Genomic DNA, 22,811 nt, shown 5'->3' with positions numbered 1-22,811 from the left:
ACCGCACCTCCGCCACAATCTCTTGCCGCTCCTCCGCACAAACGTTCACCGCACCTCCGCCATGATCACTCACCGCTCCTCTGCCATGATCTCTCACCGCTCCTCTACCAAAAAACATTTGCCTCACCTCCGCCACGATCTCTCACCGCTCCTCTGCCACAAACATTCGCCGCATCTCCGCCACGATCTCTCACTGCTCCTCCGTCATGATCTCTTGCCACTCCTCCGCCACAAAACATTCACCACATCTCCGTCACGATCTCTCGCCGCTCCTCCGCCACAAAACATTCGCTACACCTCTGCATCCATCACTCGCCAAATCACAGCCACGATCTCTCACTGCTCCTCTGCCCCAATCATTTGCCGCACTTCTGCCACGATCCCTCATCGCTGCTCCGCTACAAAACATTCACCGCACTTCTGCCATGATTTCTCGCCGCTCCTCTACCTCAATCATTCGCCGCACCTCCACCACGATCTCTCGCTGCTCATCCGCCCCGATCTTCCCGGTCCTCTGCTGTATCTGGGCACCGCCAATGTTCGTGTCCACTCTCCAAACGGCGACCTGGGTTTTGATGACGTCACCCAGTCGTCTTCCTCGAAATCGTCGCGCACTTGCAACGGCTCACGCTGGAAGTTGTAGTGGTATGCTCTTTTATATCCCCGACCTGCGGTGGTGTTCGCTCGCTGGTCGGGGTGGCCCACAATGTTCCAGAGGCCCTTATACCACCTACAAGTCCCGAGACATTCCAGTTATTCTGGGAGAGACATTTTCATTTTAAGTTTGCAACTCACACACTGTGACATTGAAACAAACACTATTACGACAGTGCTGAATATACGCAAATATCACAGTCAGCTTTATTACAGGAGCATTACTAGTATTTCTGGTTTTAGGTTTAAACCAGTGTGAAGTTCGTGTCCATTTCGATAATGCCGATAAAAGACCAAAATAAAGAAAAATAGAAATTGAAGTTTTATATTTGCCGTGTATATTTACCATGTGTTAAATTCTTGAGAATGCTTTCAAAGGGGAAGCTAGACAAGTACGAGGGAGAAAGCAATAGAAAGACACGCCGCCAAGGTGAGATGAAGAGGGGTGGGAGGAGGCCCATGCGGAGATAAACACCAACATGGACCACTTAGACTACGTGGGCTCGTTCATGGGAAAAATATTTCTCATTGTTGTTAATGCGTACTCGAAATGGATCGAGTGCATCATTTTGAATTCGTGCATGACATCCACCACTGTGGAGAGTCTGCGCGCGGTCTTTGCGACCCACGGCTTGCCGGACATCCTTGTTAGCGATAATGGCCCGTGTTTCACAAGCTACGAATTCCGGGAGTTCATGTCGGGTAATGATATTAACCATGTCAGGACAGCACCATTCAAGCCAGCCTTCATTGCCATCACCTGCAACATGGTGGGGCTCATGTTGGAGATGGACTCCTCCATTCTCTGCACATTTGCAGACATCACAGCTGCAAAAGATGCTCGAGCCTCATGCAATTCTTGCTGCCCCTCCAGGATCACCTTGTTTCTCGATGGCCCCCGAGGTTCAGCATCTGCATGTAGCTCAGCAGAGCTTGGAGCGTTTTGTGCCCTCTGGCGAGGATTCTCCACTGCTGTCCCTGTCAACTCCAGCTGCCCTTGCACACATGTGAAGTGTGAGACATCAGGTGACAACTCTAAACTATGGTGCACAGCATCCACCGAGATGTGTGTATCTGTGCTGGTGCTGGCTGCACTTGGGTCTGATAATGCTGGAGCTTCCTCTGAGGAGTTGCCTTCCTCCTCTGGCTGTACAATGAGGGGGGCGGGGGACGGGGGCAGTTGATGGACCTGTGGGAGAGTAAAGAGATGCATTAAAAGCGTTATAATAAGAAAGGGTAACATTACCATTATGCACATGATGACATGTCACTGGCTGCTGATATCAATCACTATATGGGTGACTGTTATATGCCATGTGTCTTTATGAGATGTGATTCTGTCACCAGGTTGCTGGGATATGACCGTCTCTCCTTCTCCCATCTCTCTCTCTCTCTCTCTCTTTCTCGAGCTCCTGAAATTTCCAGAGCTGCCTCCTCTGCTGCAGTAAGATGTGCAATCACTGGAGGGCCACCTCGGTTGTCTGCCTTGCCCTGTTGTTGTGGCTCTCTTCTCCTCCTGCAAGGAGGGAAAGAAGAGAACTTTGAGTCAGAGTGATGGAATGAGTATAAGGAAGATGGGTTACATCTGTAGAGGGTGACTATGAGGGAGTGGGGTGATATTGCCAAATGACCTCCTTCCATGGCGATCCTTACTATGATTGCATTAGGATGAGGGTGAATGTGAGGGATGGTTAGTCAGATGGGAATGTGGGATAAAGAGAGAGAGAGATGGGTGAATGTGCAAGGTAGGTTAGTGTATGCAATGATGTGCAGGAGTGGGCTTGGGAAGGCAGAGTGATGGGGATGTGGTGACAAGTACTTCAGGATGAAGGTGAGTGTGGCATTGCACTCACTTCCTTGACCTCATGAGATCACTGAATCAGTTCCTGCACTGGGTCCAGGTCTCCCTCACCACATCCCTGCTGCTGACCTCCTCTGCTATATCTAGCCAGGCTCTCTTTGTTTCTTGTGGAGACCTCCTTGTCCTTTGCCTATCAACAGGGAAGAGGACCTCCCTACGTGCTCTAACAGTCTCCACCAGAGTAAGCAGCGATGAATCAGAGAAGTGTGGTGTAACCCTCAGTCTTTGGCTTTCCATCTTTCCAAAGTTCCACAACTGTGATCTTTCTTTCACACCTTCCGACCTCCTCTGGCAACCTTCAGATGAGTTCAGTACAAGGCTGCTTTAAATATGGGTGCTGGAAACAAGTCATCTATGACATCATCAGACATGCACCATTTAATGGCACCGGAAAATGCGCATGACTCTTTCAATTGGGGCCATTAAGTGAAAGTCGCTCCGCGCCGTGCATTGCTCAGAATATCGTGTTCCCGACCCATTACGGCACCTGCCGCACCCAGAGGTAACAATTCTGTCCATATAATAACTCCTATAATTTTTACTCTGTTGGAACATACATCACTGAAAGTACAGTGTAAACGACTACAACGAAAGATTAGATCAACCATAATAAAACTGATTACTTATACAAAACCACCAATTTAATATAGAGTCACTGGCTTTATTAGATCAGCATAATAGATGAGAGACAAAACAACTGTTCTGAGTTACAGGGCTTTGTCCTCAAGTGACATGAGCGAGCATCATTAGAAAATGTTATTTAAGACACTGCATCTAGTTTTCACTCATGAAATTGACTCTGCAAAGGCATTTGCAATGTTTTCTTTATTGTTATATCCACTTCGATTTACAGCAACAAGCAACCACAACAGGGTCTGTGGTGCATAAAAATACATAGATACAAAGGAAGGCAATATTCATTCGAGTTCACATCTATCAATGTAATAATGCAAGGGGAAAATACTGGTTATATCAGAACAACTTCATCTACAGTCAGGAGTTTATAATATTGAAACTTATATATCATATCTTCTTCTCAATTGCTCCATTGCATAATGAAATGTCTTCATAATATATCGAACTGTTAATTTCCATGAGAAAACATTGATTAGAAGCACCTTAATAGCCAGGGTCAGTAGGTACATACATTATCTATTTTGGTTTTGAGTTGTACAGACAAGAAATGTTGAGCCAAGCTCACCTCGAGCAAAGGGTGGAGTGCTATAGTTGGTCTCAATGGGGGTAATTTTCAACTTCGCTGCCAGGGTGATAACCAGGTGCATTGCAGAACCCACCCAATTTTTGTTCCATTGAAATCAATGGAATGAAAATCAGGTAGGCTCTCCATAACAACCCTTTAGACTTGTGCAGGTAAGCTTAAACTTTCTACCCTGTCCCTCAACCCCTTCATTAGGGCAAACATCCAGCATCTGAGACTTCCATCTATCCCCAAGATGCTGCCCTGACACTGGTTGCATCCCCACCACCAGGGCTATTAATATATAAAGAGGACAGTGGTATTCAAAGGAAAAAGGCATGCCAGGAAGTTCAATAATCAAGGAGCTTTATTGGTTGCATCTACCATAATAGCACCAACTAGCCTGTGCAGCTCTAGAAGCGACCATGAGGAACTCACTCCATAGGCTCTAATTCAGGAAGGTGTCTAATGCAGAGCTCTGCCATTTGCAGCAAAGCCACCTGCAGACAACCTTGACTAAAGTGCCATCAGTTTCTCTATTGCTTCTTCCTCCCAGGTATGCTGCACTGCTGTTTGTGGGGAGGATACCCAAAGTGGCCAATATATCCTTCATTCCAAGCCAGCTCCATTTCACAAGCAGGGATGTAGACTCCACAGACGCCATTGTCTGCATCTGCACTTTTTGGCTCGTTTGCGCCTCTGTTTGCGCACCGGAGGGGCGGTAAATGGTGTTTCTAGGCGTAACATCGGGCATCCAGCTTTTAGCGCCCAGCTGGTAAATTCGGCTCATGGTTTGCGGCGGCACAAAGACTTACCACCCCGCCCTCTAGTTTCACTGAGATCATGACGTCAATCGTCGTGCAATGCTCCGCTAGTGTCCCGGATGCTAAATTCAGACTTAACACCTCATTAAACCCCCGCCTCAGGAAACATCTAAAAAAACAGGCATTCCCAGGGTGCAGCAGGAGGTATTGGCAGTGTATTTAAATGGAGGGATGAGGATCCGACATCGCAGCTCACATTGACTCACATTGGGCACAGCACACTGCGTAATGCTCCGACTTCCAAATGGCACTTTATCTGCCATTCCAGTATCCTTACAAGGTCAGTGAGAGAATTTAATGGAGTTATTACTAGTTCACCAGTGTATCATGCTGGTTGGTATTGCCAGACGATGTCAAGCTAGAAGAAGGGCTGCTGGCCATGTCAAGGCATGGGTGAGGAGAGGCCGAAGATGTCTGGGGAGGAAGGTGTGATATATGTAGCACTCAAATTACTGACTCCACACAGTCTGGTGTTGTAGTAACTGCTGTGACCTTAGTCCTTTATTGTGTAACTCCAGAGTGACTCTCAGGTGTGGTGGGCAGCCTTTTATATTCTGTCTTGCAGGTACTTCCAGGTCTCCCACCACAGCGCCCTCTATGGCGTCCCCTTGTAACCATACATTTAATGTACCTGGACAATACGTAACATCTCACTGCCCCCCCCCCCCAGTTCCAAAAGCCATTGCTGGTAACCTTGGCCTTGTTCGTCCTGGTTGATTTGTGAGTGTGAGTCCATGATCATCCACTTCCCTCTTCTCCCCCATGTAGAGATTATGCTTGCAATCCGGTGCAAGCATGTGGTGTTTGCAGTCCTTACATGGGTGCTGAAATACACGAGCATAACGTCCAACAGAAAGCAGGTATACATAAACAGTGCATCTGTATGGTACATATAGATGCATTGAAGAATTACAACAAAAGTTTGCAGGTACACTGAACAGTTATTTAATCCCAGCTCCACTGGGTGAGGTACAGTGGCGGCATACAGCCCCTTTTTGCCCAAGGCAATGGGCTGTGCTGAGACAGGGTATCGCAACTAGTGCGTTGTCTCTGTTCTCAGAAAGTCATCACCTTTGCGGCTCATCTGCCGCCGCTGAACCATTGCATGAATCACATAAAATCGGCAATCGCATTAGTCCATTACTCATGTTAGTCACAGATCCATTAACCCTTTTACTTGTACCTTGTGGTATTAACTCTTTTTGTAAATCACCCATCATTTTAAACACAGTAATCATTTCAGCATCAAAATATTAACTCACGTCATCATACAAATCACATTACTCATTTAGACTCGCTCTTGCCTTACAAAAATCTCTTTGTGGGGACCGCCAATGGTGTAAGGCCCTTTTAAGACTCCCGGGTACATTTCCCTTTTAAGATGCCTTCTTGTTGTTCCCATGAGGCTTCCACTGGGCGCCGCCATTTTAGTTGCTCTGCTTGCCTTTCTCTACAGACTTCTGCTGTCATGAGGCTCGCCACCATCTTGAGCTCACTGTGCACCTTTACATTGAAACAACCCCACCAACAGTTGCAGCCGATTACAGAAAAGGAGGTTCCAAGCCAAAAGAGATGTAGCGTGCCTGAAGAAATGGTACAGAAAAGGCGTAGGTTAAATGCTCATTTTGTTGAGGAGCAGCTTCCTGCAATTACTGAACCATTTGAGGATGTGAGTGGCTTGACTGCCATGCTGAGCGAGTTTGAGAAGAACACTTGTGCTGAAGCTGAATCCGCGGGATGCTTGGGTGTCCTTGATCACTTGCACTTCAGAGATCTGCCCGTACCTGGAGAGCACTTCTTCCAGGGCCTGCTCGTCTGTGTTGCGATTTAGACCGCCGATAAACAGCTTTCCTTCTCCGGACCCTTTTGCGAGGTTGGTTTCCCTGCTGAACTCTAGCCTGCTGCTGCCTACCAGTTCGCTCTCGACTCTCTCTCAGGATCCATCACACTTCGACTGCACCCGGGAGCCACAACGCACCGGCCCCCGCACCGCCGCATCCTCTCGAGCCGGCCTCTGCCTGCGGGCTGACGGTGCCTGCTGGAGCAGCCTGTCGGAGCCCTTCTTTCTCCTCCAGCTCGGTCGGCGCTATTCTTTGGGAACACGGGAGACAGCGGTCTGTGGAGGAATGAAGTCTTCCCAGCTCCGACGGACCTTCCCCATCCATCTTCTGCCGAGTAGTGTTGGCCCATCACCTGCAATGATCCACAAAGGTAAACCATACGTCTCACCCCCGTGAGATACCTGCACATCCGCTCTGCCAAGAACAGGTATCAGTTGCTTGGTGTAGGTGCATAGCTTCACCGTGACCGGGACCAGCTTGAGTCATGCAGCTGGGTTGATCCGCAGTTTATCAAAAGTTTCCTGACTCATTAGCGACTGACCCGATCCAGTGTCCACTTCCATATTCACTGGGACTCCGTTAACCTTGACTTCCAAAACCACTGGGGCTGAATCGTCGGTACAAGTATACAGTTCAAACTCCTCACCTTCTTCTGGCTGCTCCTCGCTGGATGGTGGATCATCTATCCTCTCCTCAGCCACAAGGTGAGTCAGATTTATTTTCCACATACGCTGATGGTGGCCTTTCGTGTGGCAGGTACTGCATGTATACTCTACAAACCTGCACCGGTGAGCCCCATGGCTTCCTCTGCAGCGCCAGCGTGGTGCTACTCGATTAGCCCCCCTCGGCGGACTCTGAGTTGCAGGACCCCGAGGTCCGTGCTCTCTGCCCTGGGCAGAGCCATGTTCTGCAGTTTTATCCATGACGGGCGCTATCCTGTGGACAGTGCCTGCCGGGTTCGAGACTGTGTGGGGGATCATCTGCTTGGTGCTGCAAGTCGAGGTCATAAATGCTCGGCTGAATATGATGGCTTGCTTCAGGGTGACTGTAGGTTCAGTGGATAGCAGCTTGTGAAGGAGACCCTCATGGCCAATCCCCATAACAAAAACGTCTCGCAACGCCTCGTCAAGGTGTGTGCCAAAATCACAGGGTGCCGCGAGTCTCCTGATGTCCGCAGCATATTTGGTGACATCCTGGCCTTCCGGTCTGCAGTGGTGGTAGAATTTGTGCCTGGCCGTGAGGATGTTCTCCTTCGGTTTCAGTTGGTCACGAATGAGTTCAATCAGCTCCTCATATGACTTGTCCTTGGCGCTTGCGGGTGCCAGAAAATCCCATCCTCGTCGCCAATGTGATGTATGTAGCACTCAACTCACTGACTCCACACAGTCTGGTGATGTCGTAACTGCTGTGACCTTAGTCCTTTATTGTGTAACTCCAGAGTGACTCTCAGGTGTGGTGGGCAGCCTTTTATACTCTGTCTTGCAAGTACTTCCAGGTCTCCCACCACAGCGCCCTCTGTGGCGCCCCATTGTAACCATACATTTAATGTACCTGGACAATACATAACAGAAGGTTTACCCCCCATGGTTTTACAGGGACCAACACTCATACCTCCAGCTCTCTGCTGAGCAGTGTGTGAGAAGGCTGCGCTTCAGAAAGGAAGTGCTGACAGAGATATGTCATCTCCTACAGGCAGACCGATAATTGGACCATACTGGAGGCAGCCTTCAATATTTCCCTCAACAGGTCTCTGAATTCATTGTGGTGTGCTGCATGTTGCACAACTTGGCCATCATGAATGGCCAGGCATTGCCAGTGTGGATTGCAGGCCCACCTCAGGCGGAGGAGGACGACAAAGCGAAGCTTGGCGAGGCCCCCATTGGATAGCCTCACCATTCACGGGGGAGACAGTGTGGCGATGCTGCCAAAACAAGAGTCACACATTGCCAGCTCATAATAGGCCGGTTCTCCGAAATGGAGGAAACTGAGGGATGGAGCTAATACTGGACACGCTATGTGCCCCCATGAAACCACATCTCTGGTGAATGTTGGAATGATACACAAGACACCAATGGTAAAAGATCAAACAAACATTTTACTACAACAAAGTAACAAACTCCCCTCCACCAAAATAAAACCATACAATATACAATGTTATATTGCAGGGCATTGAGCAACAATGAAGTTCCTTAAATTAACAAAACTTTTTAATGCCGCGATTTGCGGCTGTGTTGCAAAAACATCCTTGTGTAATGCCTGATTTTGTGCCCCCGATCATGGAACCTCAGTTTTTGCCAAATTTTGAAGACGAGGGTGTAAACCTTTTTCAAACGGTATCAGTACCATATCATTACCGCCCCAAAATTACTGTAGCAGGAAAATCCAGCCAATTGTGCCAACCAGTGGGTTTGAACAACCACTTTGGTCACCCCAAACAGCCTTTAAATGTTGAAATATAACCATTGAAAGTACTAGCAGCTTTTTAAAGGCTAGCAAATATCTTGCTGCCCTATGCAGCAACTCCCTTTAAAGTTTTCCATCCTGAAATGTCCTACTATCCCTTCCCTTTGGTAAGTTCCCAGCACCAGGGCCAATATAGGTTGAGAGCTCGCTGCCCTTTTTAAATTTAAAGTGACTGTTGAAATCCCTTCAGGGTCAGCACTCATCCAATTGAGTGGGTATAAATACCACTGAGCCCACCTTTCACTGAGTCCATGCGGAGATCCAAGTAGATAAAATTATTGAAATACATGTACTATACAAATTAGTGAAGTAGCTTAAAATATCTGTATAAGTCAAGTCAATTTCATACATTAAGATGGCTATTTGGTAAAAGCCTATAATTTATACCAATCACTAATCACTCACAAAAGTGCATATCATTTATACACAGCTTCTACACTATGTACTGCACAATGAGACTGGTCTGGATGCCACTCTGCTGGGAGTATGGAACTTGGAACATTGAAGAGGAGTGTCTGTAATAGGGATCTCTCGAGGGAGATCATCAGAACCCCCAGGTGAAATTGGGTTAATCGCTAAAAATGGTAATTTGCGCCATTTCTCTGAGGGTTCCACCAATCTCCCACTGAAGTTACGGCATGAGATCAGGAGGTATCCATGGGATTTCAGCCCCCTTAGATCTCTGAGTTCCAGTTCCAGTATTTCAGTTCCTTCGGTATTCATTTACTGAAACAATATTACATTATCTTTGACAGCACTACATAACATTAGTGTTGTAAATATGAAATACTGGTCTGTCCATACTAGAAATCACATTTGAGATCAAGACGTAAAAATAGCAGCCTTGTTACAGTTGCTAGAATTGCTCAGTGAACAGAGAAAATAGCTTTATCAGCTTGTTGTGCATAAGGTTGTGGATGGCTTTAATTCCTCCTTTGGATTGTACTTACTTTGATAGTAATAATTCCCAAAACAGCAAACTTGAATGACAATAAATATCTATTACATTACACCAATAAAAATCTAGCTTGCCACCAAAAATTGTGCAGAGAGAATAATCTGCATTAATTTATGCAGCAACAGTCCCAGAGGACAAATTATACAAGCCAATGAATGTTAACTGTCGGGAAGATGTGTTTCTGTCCATGATTCAGTATTGTTCATATTATATCCATATTATTTATATCTTAGAAAAGGTGAGTGTAGAATTGACAACTGCCATCAATAATGAAACAATGTGATTTCCCTCTGGGCATTAGTGATTTTGGAGTATTACCATCAGAAGTAAAACATTTCTATGCTCTGAAATTTGTCAGTAATTATGCCAGTGACATATTTAGCACCAATTCACATTTTCTACTATGTGCTATACATAGCGGTAGCTTAAGCCACCAGTGTATTTAAGAAACAATTGACATGCAAATGAGAGGAAGTAACTTAAAAAAAAAAGATAATCCTTGAATATTTTCTGCACTGATCAAAACACATTTTGGACTGAGATGATAAATATTTCTAAGTGAACCATAGCTGCCTTTTATGGACTCCTGCAATGAAACAAAGATCTTGTAATTACAAAAAAATAAAATGGCAGGCTGTAAGGGGATAAAAGATTGTCACTAAAGTGGATACTGAAGGTAGTGAATTGGTCTGACACATGGTCCAGATTGTAGGGCTTATCAGTATTAGGAGGTTCTGAGGAATTGGGAGTTCCTCTAACTTACAGTAGGGATTGTAATTGACCAATTGTATGTAAAATTCGCTTATATATGTAAAGCACGCTTATACACTTGCTTGAATGGGGTTTAAGAAGGAGAAGCAGCAAAGCTTGTTATGCAACAAAGCTTGATGGTTAATGAACCATCCTAAGTAGCCAACAATGCATTGACCCTTAGCACAGACTGATAGAAGATGAAAACATACATTCAGTATTGAATAACACATACTCCAAGGGCAGTGGAGAGTCAACAGTCTAGAAAGATAGCAAACCCTGGGAAGCAAGGTCAATTCACACGTCATGAGGAACTGAGGCAAAGTTGACACCACTGAATAACACATGTGATGGGAGATGGACACGTGAAGGGAGATGGACAGGTGGGGAAACCACTCAGAGCCAGTCTGACAAGGGTCAACAAATCAATGTAACTTCGCTGATAGCAGTAGGCCAATTGGTGGTTTTGTAGGAGGGCTGCACACCTCGAAAAATGTTTAAATGTAATTGTAAAACCTTTGTTCCAAGAAGTGTTCATTGGGACCCCTCCCTTGCATGCTTGATAAAAAACGGTTAACTGAGGTTTCATTTGAGTGATTCCATGGTCGCTATATGGGTGGATGGGTGTCGATTCCTTATATCTTGGAGTCCACCTTGAGGAAGAGAAGTCTTCTTTTCAGCTCAACATTTGGCGCTGCGAGCAGGGTACAGACACTCCGAGCTGGATGATGTGGCAGCTAGCTATTGCAGTGAGTATGCTTTTTTGTACCATCTGCAGAGCTGTAGCATTGATGGGGAAGGAGGTAATCTGTATAAAGAACTAAGAGGCGGTAATCTGTATAACTAAGTTATAGTGAACCACGGAAGGACAAAAACCGAGGTAGGATAGGTGTATGTCCTGAAACGTGACGGGTGACACAGTAATAACAGGGAGAAGCCTGTATTGATCATGCGCGGCACAAACAAGAAGGAATACAACCTAAAGGGGCGGTGGGTGCCCAGGATCATTATAAAAACTGGCCAGTGGGATGGAATGAAGACCAGGGGGGCTCTTTGAGATATGGACCAGAAGGGTCTCGAGTATAAATGCTTGCAGGAAAGAATGTGAAAATAATCAAAAAACACATTAAAACTGACACAGAAACTGCAGTTACTGTGCCGAGAAAGAGAAAGCAAAAATGTTTAACAATGGACTGGAGGAAGGCCATCAAAAGATTATGAATCTGTATGTTTGTTCTAGCTCCCCCATTTTTCGGATATGGAGCTGTGTTAAAATGTTCATTGTGCACCTGGAATTGAATTAGATTTTAAGTTAGAAATGCAGGTGCAGAATTAATTTGATTTACGGAGCCCTAGAAGGCACAAAGTATGGGTTGTTTATCAAAATATAAAACATGGAATCTTGAAGCTACAGTTGCGAAAAGAAAAACAAATTGAACATTTCATTGTCTTATGTAGTTTAAATTAACAATTTCTCAGAGCCACAAGCCTTCTGTGTAAAATGTTTGTTAGATACAAAAACTAATTCAATACTTTTACAGTTCAGTGAAAAGGCATTTGAAGAAAGGAGAAAATGGAAAATGATGAAACTTACTGGATGCTATATTGGCTATGAAAAAGATATTAGTTTCATTGGATTATTGATGCTCATTGTGGCCACGGTGAAGTTCCAGTTTTGTTTCAAAGTATGAATATGAAATCTTCACCACATTAGAAAAGAGGTAAAAGACACTCTATGTTGATAATGATTTTAAATTACACGAAAGTTCCTACTTCAGTAAAGGAGATTTAAATTTCAGGTTTGAAAACCTTTTTAAAATGGATGCCGTATTCTGATTTCGGGAAAGGTTTTAAAAAAAGAATTACGCGAAGTCACGTAATGACGTCCTGCCTTTTTACAAACCTGCTAAGGATTAACCCTTTCCGCTGACAGCTGTTTTATTTCGTTCACCAAATAACTTTAGCATCGCTGCATGAAATTTTAAAAAAATTACTGGACATTATTAATTTGGGTTTCTTAATTGGAAGTGAATATTTTCCCATGTGCCAGAAGGAAAATAAAATTATAACAGTTATAAAGAATTAAAAAAAATGTATTCTTTAATATGGAAAGAGTGAAGTCACATATCTAGAATACATCATAGCACAAGGGAAAAGACAAATGCCCAAAGACAGAAAGGAGGCTATTAGATCGATACCAAAGCCAGGGACCATGAAAGGGGTCAGGCAGGTACTAGGGCTATTCCACTACTGCTGAAATGTTATTCCCGAATATGCTGAGATGGCCCAACCTATACAGAACCTGGTCAAAGGGGGGAAACCCTCCCAAGAGCCAGTAAACTGGGGCCCTGATCAGGAAATGGCATTTGTAAAGTTAAAACAAGCTCTCACAAGTGCTCCAGCCCTGGGATTACCTGACCAGAATAGGCCCTTCCACATCTATATGTACCACAGCAAAGTTTACATGGGGACAGATATAGGTCCGGACAAATTATCCTACATACTCAGCATTCTTTAGCAGAAGTGCTTAACACAGGAGGGCTAAAAATGGTATCCGACATACGAAGGGCTAAGTAGGAAGCAATGCTCTTACACCCCTTTGGGACGGTAACAGTAAAAGACAACTGTAACAACCCTGCAGGGTGGATCATTACGCAAAGAGAGGAGCATCAGTGTAGCCCGACAGGAGAAGACGAGGGAAGTAGTCAGGCTAGTGAAACCCCGCTTGAGGAGGCAGACATGGATCCATATGTAGATGGGTCCTGGCACTATATCAACGGGACACCATGATGGGCAGTGGTAGATAGCAGCGGACAGGTTAGAAGGGAAGGACAGCTAGAAGGAGGCCTATTGGCTCAAGTGCCTCTCACCGAGGCTCTGAGGGTGGCTAAGAGAAAAAGAGTAAACATTTATACAGACAGTCAGTATGCTTTTGGAGTACTGCATGATGGTAGCCTGGTGTAGACGGGGATACATGACTTCAGGAGGAGGGCCAATGTACAATCGGGCCTGAGGAAGGAAACATGCTTCAGGTACAGGGAGAAGCCACTCCACAGAAAAAGGAGGGGTGGAAGCAGAGAGGAGTCCAATAAGGGGACTGACAGGGTATGGAGGAAAGATGGGAATTTTACCACGGGTATGTCCATACAGGTAGAACCAACACGATAAGCTCAATGTCCATATGGTGGTGATGGAAGAGAATAAGTAGAAATATAGAGAACCACTGTAGAAGGTGCGTGCCATGCGCAAAATACAACTCAGGGGGGAAAGTAAAGGTCAGAATGGGACATCAGCCTCCACCGAAAGAACCCTGGCAAAACTTATAGCTAGATTTTACTGAACCGTTACCCAGCAACAAGGGAAAGACATACTGCCGAGTTATAATAGACCAGGTTACGAAGTGGGTAGAAGCATGCGCCACTAGAAATTGTTCATCAGAAACTGTGGCCAGAATCCTAGCAGAGGAAATAATACACCGAGGGGGACTGCCACTACAGCTGGACTCAAATCAAGGTACACACTTCACAGGGAAGATCAAAGAGACTAGAAAGGATGGGTAGATAAGTTACTCCGAGTACTGATGAAACTCAGGGCAACCCCTAGTCGGACGACAGGACTAACACCCTTTGAACTAATCACCAAAAGGGCTATGAGACTGCCAGAAGTCTTGGCTACAGGAAGCGAGAACATAGGACCTTATAAAGACAGGATACAGAGGTTTGTAATGGAACTCTGTAAGCAGTTACATGATGTTATATATGCAGACTATAGATATACTCTGTGTGTAATCATTGTATAGTTGCATAAGATGGAGGCTTGTGACCTGATAATCAATAAGGTTTACACTGTGTATATACTATGCTGCCACCACAAGAGGGTGCAACTGGTGGAGACTGGGGTTTCCTGCCCCTGTGGCAGAGACTGTCTACCAGAGGGCACTGCGGTGAGAGACCTGAAGGTCACCTGCATAGGTGTGCAGGGCCCCGTATAAAAGGCTAGTCACCATGCTTGTACCTCACTCTGGAGTCACGAATAAAGGACCAAGGTCACTACAGTTTGAGTACAACACATTGCCTCGTGCAGTAATTCATAAGTACATTACAGACATAACAAATAGCGACGAGAATTCAGACTTTCACGTGATTATGGCTACCTTTGGCACACTAAAAGACTTCGCAGAGGGTGAGGATTGGGATGCCTTCACGGATAAGCTTGAGCAATATTTCGTGGCAAACGACCTGGCAGGGGAGATGGACACATTGGCGGAGAAGCGCAAGGCTATACTGCTGACCAATTGTGGGCCCGAGGTCTACCGCCTCATCATGGACTTGCTGGCACCCACGAAGGCCAAGGATAAGACATACGATGAGCTGACTGAACTAATTCGTGACCAACTAAAACCAAAACAGAGCATCCTCATGGCCAGGCACAGATTCTACACTCACCGCAGACCGGAGGGCCAGGAGGTTGCAAAATATGCTCAAAGCCTGCGGTCACAGTGTATGTCTTTAGAAACATAGAAACATAGAAAACAAGTGCAGGAGTAGGCCATTCGGCCCTTCGAGCCTGCACCGACATTCAATAAGATCATGGCTGAACACTCCCTCAGTACCCCTTTCCTGCTTTCTCTCCATACCCCTTGATCCCCGTAGCCGTAAGGGCCATATCTAACTCCCTCTTGAATATATCCAATGAACTGGCATCAACAACTCTCTGCGGCAGGGAATTCCACAGGTTAACAACTCTCTGAGTATAGAAGTTTCTCCTCATCTCAGTCCTAAATGGCCTACCCCTTATCTTAAGACTATGTCCCCTGCACTTCCCCAACATTGGAAATATTCTTCCCGCATCTAACCTGCCCAGTCCCGTCAGAATCTTATACGTTTCTATGAGATCCCCTCTCATCCTTCTAAACTCCAGTGAATAAAGACCCAGTTAATCTTTAGGTAAAAAAATTATAATTTTCACAATAATCATAATTACATCTGTCGGTTATGTGTTGTATCAATCTCTGTGACAGTACCTAGCAATATCACGCAATGATCTCATGCCATATCGTCCTGTCACCTTTTACAGAAGAAGCTATTGATGATGAGGTCCATGCAGAGGCGAACAGGTGGGGGGCCACCAGTCACCAGCGACATCACTGAGATGGAGGAACGGCTGCTCTCACTCGTGGGGAAGCACACCTGGACAGCCACGGATGCATCTGCAGACCCTAAAATGATGCCACATGAATAAAGCTTATGTTCTTATGTTCTATTACCATTGCACGCTGTGAATTCAATCGATGCCACACCCATTCATATCCAAACGATCATATATGATCGATGATTTCTAAAATTGTCCGAGAAATAATGCTGGCCTAATGAAAATCATTGTAAGGCAAATATATTGAAAATCCTGAAATGTGATGTCTGCGATGATTTTGAGAGTGGTAGTGCTTTTATCATGCATATGCTGTGTGTAGTGCTGGATTCACCTTGTGACCCTAGCACCCCTTTCTCCTCTAATAACCTCATTTATGTTTTGCAGCTCAGCCAGCAGCGCGTCCCAAGGCAAGACCACAGAGGCCAGAAGGTGGGGGTGCAGGGCCCGACTCTCTGGACGATCCAACATCTGGTGCTGAGGAGCTCCAATTCTCACCCATTAATCAGCTGGGTCAGTTCTCTACGGATGAGAGCGCGGACTTCGAGGAACCTGCATCGCCACGCTCCAGAAGACATTCCACCCCAAGGCCATCTAGTGGTCCTCCGGTCATTCCCGCCTCCACTCTGGAGGTACCAGCCCCAAGCACCTCGTTACATGGCACCCCATTTGTCCCCAGGACGGCGCTGACCCCGCGGAGGTCTCGTGGACGCGGCAGGTCCGTTCCACGAGCGCCACATGAGAGCGGACAGTTGTCCAGGAGGACTGTAGACATTGGTGACCAGCTCATCGAAGCATTGGGGGGCATATCCCGACAGTTGGCCACCATGACCAAGTATATTTCGCGGATGGCAGAGTCCCTGGATGCGATAGCCAGGAACACTGTTGGCACAGGCCTCCCAGGGGTCCCCAAGCACGACACTCCACCCCTAGGTTCCGCACCACCACTGTGAATGACAGATGAGAGCAAGGACCAAGATCCTGCTTCTGCATCAGAGAATGTTGCCCCCTCAGCAGCCCCTGCTCCCGTACCCGTGCAACGACCGCATCTGTCTTCATCCCCCACAATGAGGCACCGCCTGAGGAGCTCCTCAGCCAGGCGCGTGGAGCGAGGAGTGGAAGGGGTAGAGGTCAGGAGAAGAAGGGGAGGAGGGAAGGAAAGTGAGGTGCATGTGCGCAGGTGATGGCTGTGTTATATCTCCATCTGGATGTATGCAATTTGTTGCAATGTATGGGGGCTGGGGACCATGCTCCTGCTTTGCCTTTGTATTCTGTGTTGCTGGACATGTCTCCTAATCTGAGGAAAGACGTTCTTACTATTGAGGGAGTGCAGCGAAGGTTCACCAGACTGATTCCCGGGATGGCTGGATTGACATATGAGGAGAGACTGGATCGACTGGGCCTTTGTTCACTGGAGTTTAGAAGGATGAGAGGGGATCTCATTGAAACATTTAAATTCTGACGGGACTGGACTGGTAAGATGCAAGAAGAATGTTCCCACTGTTGGGGAAGTCCAGAACCAGGGAACACAGTCTAAGGATAAGGGGTAAGCCATTTAGGACTGAGATGAGGAGAAATTTCTTCACTTAGAGAGTTGTTAACTTGTGGAATTTCCTACCACAGAGAGTTGTTGAGGCCAGTTCATTGGATATATTCAAGAGGGAGTTAGATATGGCCCTTACGGCTAAAGGGATCAAGGGGTATGGAGAGAAAGCAGGAAAGGGGTACTGAGGTGAATGATCAGCCATGATCTCATTGAATGGTGGTGCAGGCTTGAAGGGCCAAATGGCTTACTCCTGCAACTATTTCCTATGTTTCTATGTTTCTATGTTGAACATTTGATTGATGTCAATGATGGAAAAAGTGAGGTGCGGGGTTTGGTGTTATTGCCTGTGATACTTATGACTTCAGGCCAATGTTGGTATAACATTTTTGATATTGAACATGACCTTGTTGCGCATTGTCTCAGATAGCTGCACCGTTACACACTGGTGATTCCTTAACATGAAACGGTTAAATAAAGCTTAACATCAATCAACGTAAACTTTAACTGACACCATTGATATCTGAGCTGCACACACACAGCAGTGTGTCAGCATTGTCACTCACATCAATGCTCTTTCAGGCAAATCGTTCAGATATCACCTCCTCACGTAAGAGTCTTGCAGCTATGTAGCCACCACGGGCCCTTTCCTGCGGTCTGGAGGGGGTCATGGGCATGGTTGCATAGCCAGCCTGATTGTCTGGGCCTAGGTCAGCGTCCAGCCCCTCGTTGTCCTCTTCCTCTCTCTCCTGAGGTGGAGCATCAGTCCCTTCTGGCAATTCTTGTCCCCTCCTGATAGCCAGGTTGTGCAGCATTGAGCACACGACCACAAATTTAGCTACTTGCTCAGGGTTGTATTTTAGCTACCCTCCTGAGTGGTCAAGACATCTGAAGCGCTGCTTAAGCACAGTTATTGTTTGGTGGCCCGATTGCATTGAAAGTATAATAGCGATTGATCAGAACCAATGATTTCCTCACTAAAATACACCTGACGTAAAGTCCCAATAGTCCAGAGTCTGAAAATATGTCTGTTGAGATGTTCACTTCACCTGAGAAGAACTCCAGAGTCAATGCAAACTCCCCCGAAGTTGAGGCAGCCTTTTGAATGAAGCGACCTGCGATTTTAAAAGTGTCAGCCACACCACTGGCGTTAGTTCAGAACAATTCCACTTTTTCTGGGCCTTTTTTTGGGTGAGCGATATTGTGGGCGATATGTGTGCGAGGTGGTGAAAGTGACGCTGGGCGATCTCCTGGACGTTAGTTTCTCCAAATGTGCTCTTTACGACAAAAAAAAGTGGGCGGACAATATTATTGAAGCTCGGCGTTAATTCTGTGCAGAATGTAATGTTGGGCGATATTATGAGCATTGATTTTGCCCATTCTGATGATTCTGCCCCAAAAGAGTGTGTGGGCGCTAATATTATTTGCTGGCGGTAAGCACATGGGGAAAGTAACTCTCGGCCGGCGATGTTTCGTAAAAATGCCCGTCAGTTTCCATTTTGTGCCAAGATGGGCGTTATATAGGCATTATTCGTCATTTCAGCAGTAAAATGGGTGATACGTGGGCGTTACGTATTCAAAAAAAGTGGATGTTCTAGCCCCTGATCCCTGTAGCTCACCACATCCCCACCATACCATCCCTGTCTCATGGCATATCACATTGTCCACCTGGGCACAATGGTGAAATGAGAGAGACCACAAAATATTCCAATCACACTTAATAAATGTATACATAAACATATCACACATATAACATGAATTCTAATAACTAATGACCCTTGTGCATGCCATAGTTGAATAGCTGTCATTTTGTACAAGGTGTGAAATGTGGGTGAGTGTTGCTAGGCAGAGATTTTTGGTGGGTGTGTACTGTAGGTGTGGTGCATTGAGCAGTGTGTGAAGCTTGTCGTACAGGTGGTGGTACGTAGCATTTGTTGAAGCCTTCACTCACCCTGACCACCCGTGTGAACTCGTTAAACTTCCCCCTGCACTGGGTGTGGGATCAGAGGATCATAGTGATGCCTATGAGGAGGTGTGCCACTTCCCTCCACATAGTCCGGCAGACTTGTGGCGAGGGCCTCCTGCCAGTTGGTATAGGACTGCCCGCTTTCTCTCCACCGCTAAAACCAGTATCTCCAAAGCTTCCTTCGAAAACCCTAGGCTCTCCCCCTGGGGTGGTGATCTATCATCAACATTTGTAAGTAAGTGCTCCTTCTCTTTGTTCTTCTTCTTATGGTTGTTGAGGCAGATGCACACCCAACAATGCTGAGAATGAGCTGCACACCCAACAATGCTGAGAATGCAGCATCAATGATCCTCCCCTTTGAATATTAGAAAAAGACTGTGGCAAACATTACTACACCCAATATTGGTCCATCATTTCAGTGTAATGCCAATGAGCTTAGGTTTTTGGACTAGAATCATGACTGCAATCATTTTAATTAGGAGTGCGGACGAATTTTGGATGCAGTCTAGATGATTTTCAACTGATGCAACATAACTATTTTTAGTATGAACACTGCCCATTCTTTGGCTATAATGAATTTCTAGCCCTCTGGATTTAAGTGGTGTGTGTTCCATGAGGAGAGAGAGTGTGCACTCCATGGGGCCGAAATTCAGGGTCCTGAACACGTTCTGGTCGATTGGCCCCCCTGATGCATATTCAACGCAGGGGCATTTTCAGCAGTGAGGACTTCCGCTGAAATCCGTGACGGCCGCGGTAAGGGGCTTGCGGCCGCGGTGACATCATCAGGGTGTGCACTGCTGCTACACGGCCATGCCACCCTTATTCAAGTATAAAAAGAGAGAGTTTTTTTGTCAGTGCCCCCGCCAGCTTTTTGGGTGATACTTTGCCGTGCTACTCGACACCGCTGGAAGAGGACAACGGAGGATTCCCATAACTGGGAGAATTTTTGCTGTAAATTTTGTGTGTTGGTTTTGTGGATTTCTTTAACCTGCTGAGTGCTCTTTATCAATTTTTGGAGAGTTTTCAGAACTTTGAGCTCTGACTCATTAGTGGAGGTTTGTAGGCCTCATACTGTGCTCCAGATGCCTGCGTATCAGGGTGTAGCCTTCACACACAATGGGATCAATGTTGACAGGGGAACATCTTGTACACCTTGTCAGATGCAGGGTGGCACGCAGGAGAAGGTGGCACTGTCAGCAATGTGCAGAGAGGCAGCGGGCAAGAGAGGCAGTAGCCATGGCTACCCAACATCCAGAAGGGCCTGTAGGTGTGCACAGACCTGCACGTGGAGAAGGTGGCCAGGAGGAAGATGGCATGAGGAGGAGGGTCAGTTATGCTGACCCCCCCTACCCCCCCACCACCACATACTGGGCCAGGTACCCTGCCAGCAACAGCCTGCAGAGGTGCCCGAACGTGAGGATGACCAGGGGCTGACCATCATCCAGCTGCCATGAGAGGTGGCCAACACAGAGTTGAGGGAAGAAGGCCCTACCCTCAAAGTGTCTGCAGACTTCAGTTCTTCTTCCTCGAGCTCAGTGATGAGCAATGCTTGCAAGGCTGAGATTCAGAAAGGAGGTACTGCGGGAGCTCTGCAAAGTCCTGCGCCCAGATCTGGAGCCTCACACAAGGCTCATGATCGCTCTGAGCGTTGAGACCAAGGTCATCATAGCTCTGAACTTTTATGCTATAGGGTCTTTCCAGTCTGCGACTGCAAATATTTCCAACATTTCTCAATTCTCTGCACATCGCTCCATCCGCCAGGTTACCGATGCACTGTACAGGAGAAGAGTGGACTACATCTCATTCCCGATGATGAGGAACAAGCAGGTGGATCGGCAGGCCGGATTTTCCCGCATTTCAGGGTTCCAGAGGGTGCAGGGTGTGATCGACTGCATACACATTGGGCTGAGGGCGCCACAACACCACCCCAAGATCTTTGTCAACCGCAAGAGGTGTCACTAACTCAATGTGCAGCTCGTGTGTGACCACCAGCGTAGGATCCTGGCAGTTGATGACAGGTACTTAGGCAACAGCCATGATTTGTTTATTCTTCACCAGACGAGTGTGCCCATCTTCTTCATGAGCCCAAATCAGGATTCTGTTTGGCTGCTTGGAAAAAAAGGGATATCCCCTGTCCACCTGGCTGCTGACTCCACTGCGGAATCCCAGGACAGCGGCAGAGCATGCCTACAATGACGCTCATTCGGGCACCAGGTGCAGCATTGCGCACTGCATCGGGATCCTCAAACAGAGGTTCCGTTGCCTGGACCAGTCTGGTGTCACTTTGCAGTATGCTCCTGAATGGGTCTCTATATTCATGGTGGTCTGTACCATGCTGCACAACCTGGCCATCATGAGGGGCCAGCCACTGCAGGTCGAGCCAGTAGTACCACCTGATCAAGAGGAGGCACAGGAGGAGCAGGAGAAGGTGCAAGAGGAGGAGGAGGATCCCCATCGCCGCCCAGCCAGGAGGCATCGTCGCCATCACAACCCTGCAAGGGAGGTGCAGATACATCGGATAGCTGCTCGAATCACATAATCTCATCCACACATGACCTTACAGCACCCACTTTCTATGGCCATGCCAATGAGTGCCTTCACACAGAATTTTCCACTCCCAAATGAAGCACCTGGCCAGATATGTGTGCAAAAAATAGATTTATCAAATGATGCAAGTCAGTGCAAAACATAACAGAACAAAAAAATCTACCATAAATTAACACAATTCATAATTTTTTACACCTATGCATCTCCTTCCCACCTTTACACGTGATTATCCTAACACTACACCTAAGTATCTCTCCTGTGGCTGCATCATGGATCTGGGAAGGCTGCTGTGGTTGTAGTGTCGGAGCTACAGATGTCCTTGTTGGACGCCCTGGAACACCTTTGGGCCTGGAAGGCCGGGTGCACACTGGGCAGCACCCTCCTGGCAGGGTTCAATCTGGCTTGGCTCAGGTGAGGCAATACGTGGAGGCACTGGCAGAGTGCCAGGTCTGGGGCCAGAAATGTTGTGATCCCGAGAAAGCACATCATCAGGATTCTGGTCCAAGGAGCCTGAGTCACACACCGGGGGCGGAAAATTACCGCCCCCCACCAAGATGAGGGAGGTCAGGTCGGTGCTGTGGCGCGACACCGGAAGGCCTGTGTTGGACCCAGCCGCGAACGCAACACTGAGGTGTCGGGTGGCATCGAGCTGAGACTGCATGAGAGCAGCCAGAATCTCAAATCCATCAGAGGTGGCAGCAGTAAGACGCTCCATGGCCTGATGCCCAGAATGCATAAGAGCATTCTAAGCTTCCATGGCCGCAGCCATCCTCTCCAATCCAGCACCGATGCGCTCTTTCCCTCGTGCCTGTGCTGAAAAGCAGCTTCCACATCACCTGCAGGTTGCAGCATCACAGCTGGATCTGCACGGTCACTCTGGGAGTCCACCATCGCCTGCACACTGGCAACGATGTGCTCCACGATGTGCGCAAAGCCGCTACATCAATGGCATCATCTGACTCCTCCTCACCACTTCTGAAAGCCTCTCTGATACCCTTGTCAGTGCCCCCAACATCTGCGATTGCATGGTCTCCACCCTTCTTTCGTAAGCCGCTAAA

At 47.0% G+C, this 22,811-nt stretch overlaps 1 protein-coding gene across 1 annotated transcript; it reads left to right on the top strand.

The window, feature by feature from the left end:
• The first annotated feature begins 20,751 nt into the window (after window positions 1-20,751).
• LOC139230038 (putative nuclease HARBI1) lies at window positions 20,752-21,745 on the top strand. Its single transcript, XM_070861796.1, has 2 exons — window positions 20,752-21,151; window positions 21,291-21,745. Exons 1-2 carry the CDS (start codon window positions 20,752-20,754, stop codon window positions 21,743-21,745), a joined length of 855 nt encoding a protein of 284 aa, XP_070717897.1.
• Window positions 21,746-22,811: the final 1,066 nt, after the last annotated feature.

Source organism: Pristiophorus japonicus, chromosome 2 (assembly GCF_044704955.1).
Source record: "Pristiophorus japonicus isolate sPriJap1 chromosome 2, sPriJap1.hap1, whole genome shotgun sequence".
Classification (NCBI taxonomy): Eukaryota; Metazoa; Chordata; class Chondrichthyes; family Pristiophoridae; genus Pristiophorus; species Pristiophorus japonicus.
Note: the sequence above shows the minus strand (reverse complement) of the source record. Positions and strands in the feature narration are given on the sequence as shown.

Excerpts from the sequence above, each read along its gene's own strand:
- LOC139230038 (XM_070861796.1), top strand. The coding sequence starts at position 20,752 with ATGCTTGCAAGGCTGAGATTCAGAAAGGAGGTACTGCGGGAGCTCTGC. Across the intron at positions 21,152-21,290 it reads CCCCAAGATCTTTGTCAACC|CCCAAATCAGGATTCTGTTT; the intron begins GCAAGAGGTGTC and ends CTTCTTCATGAG.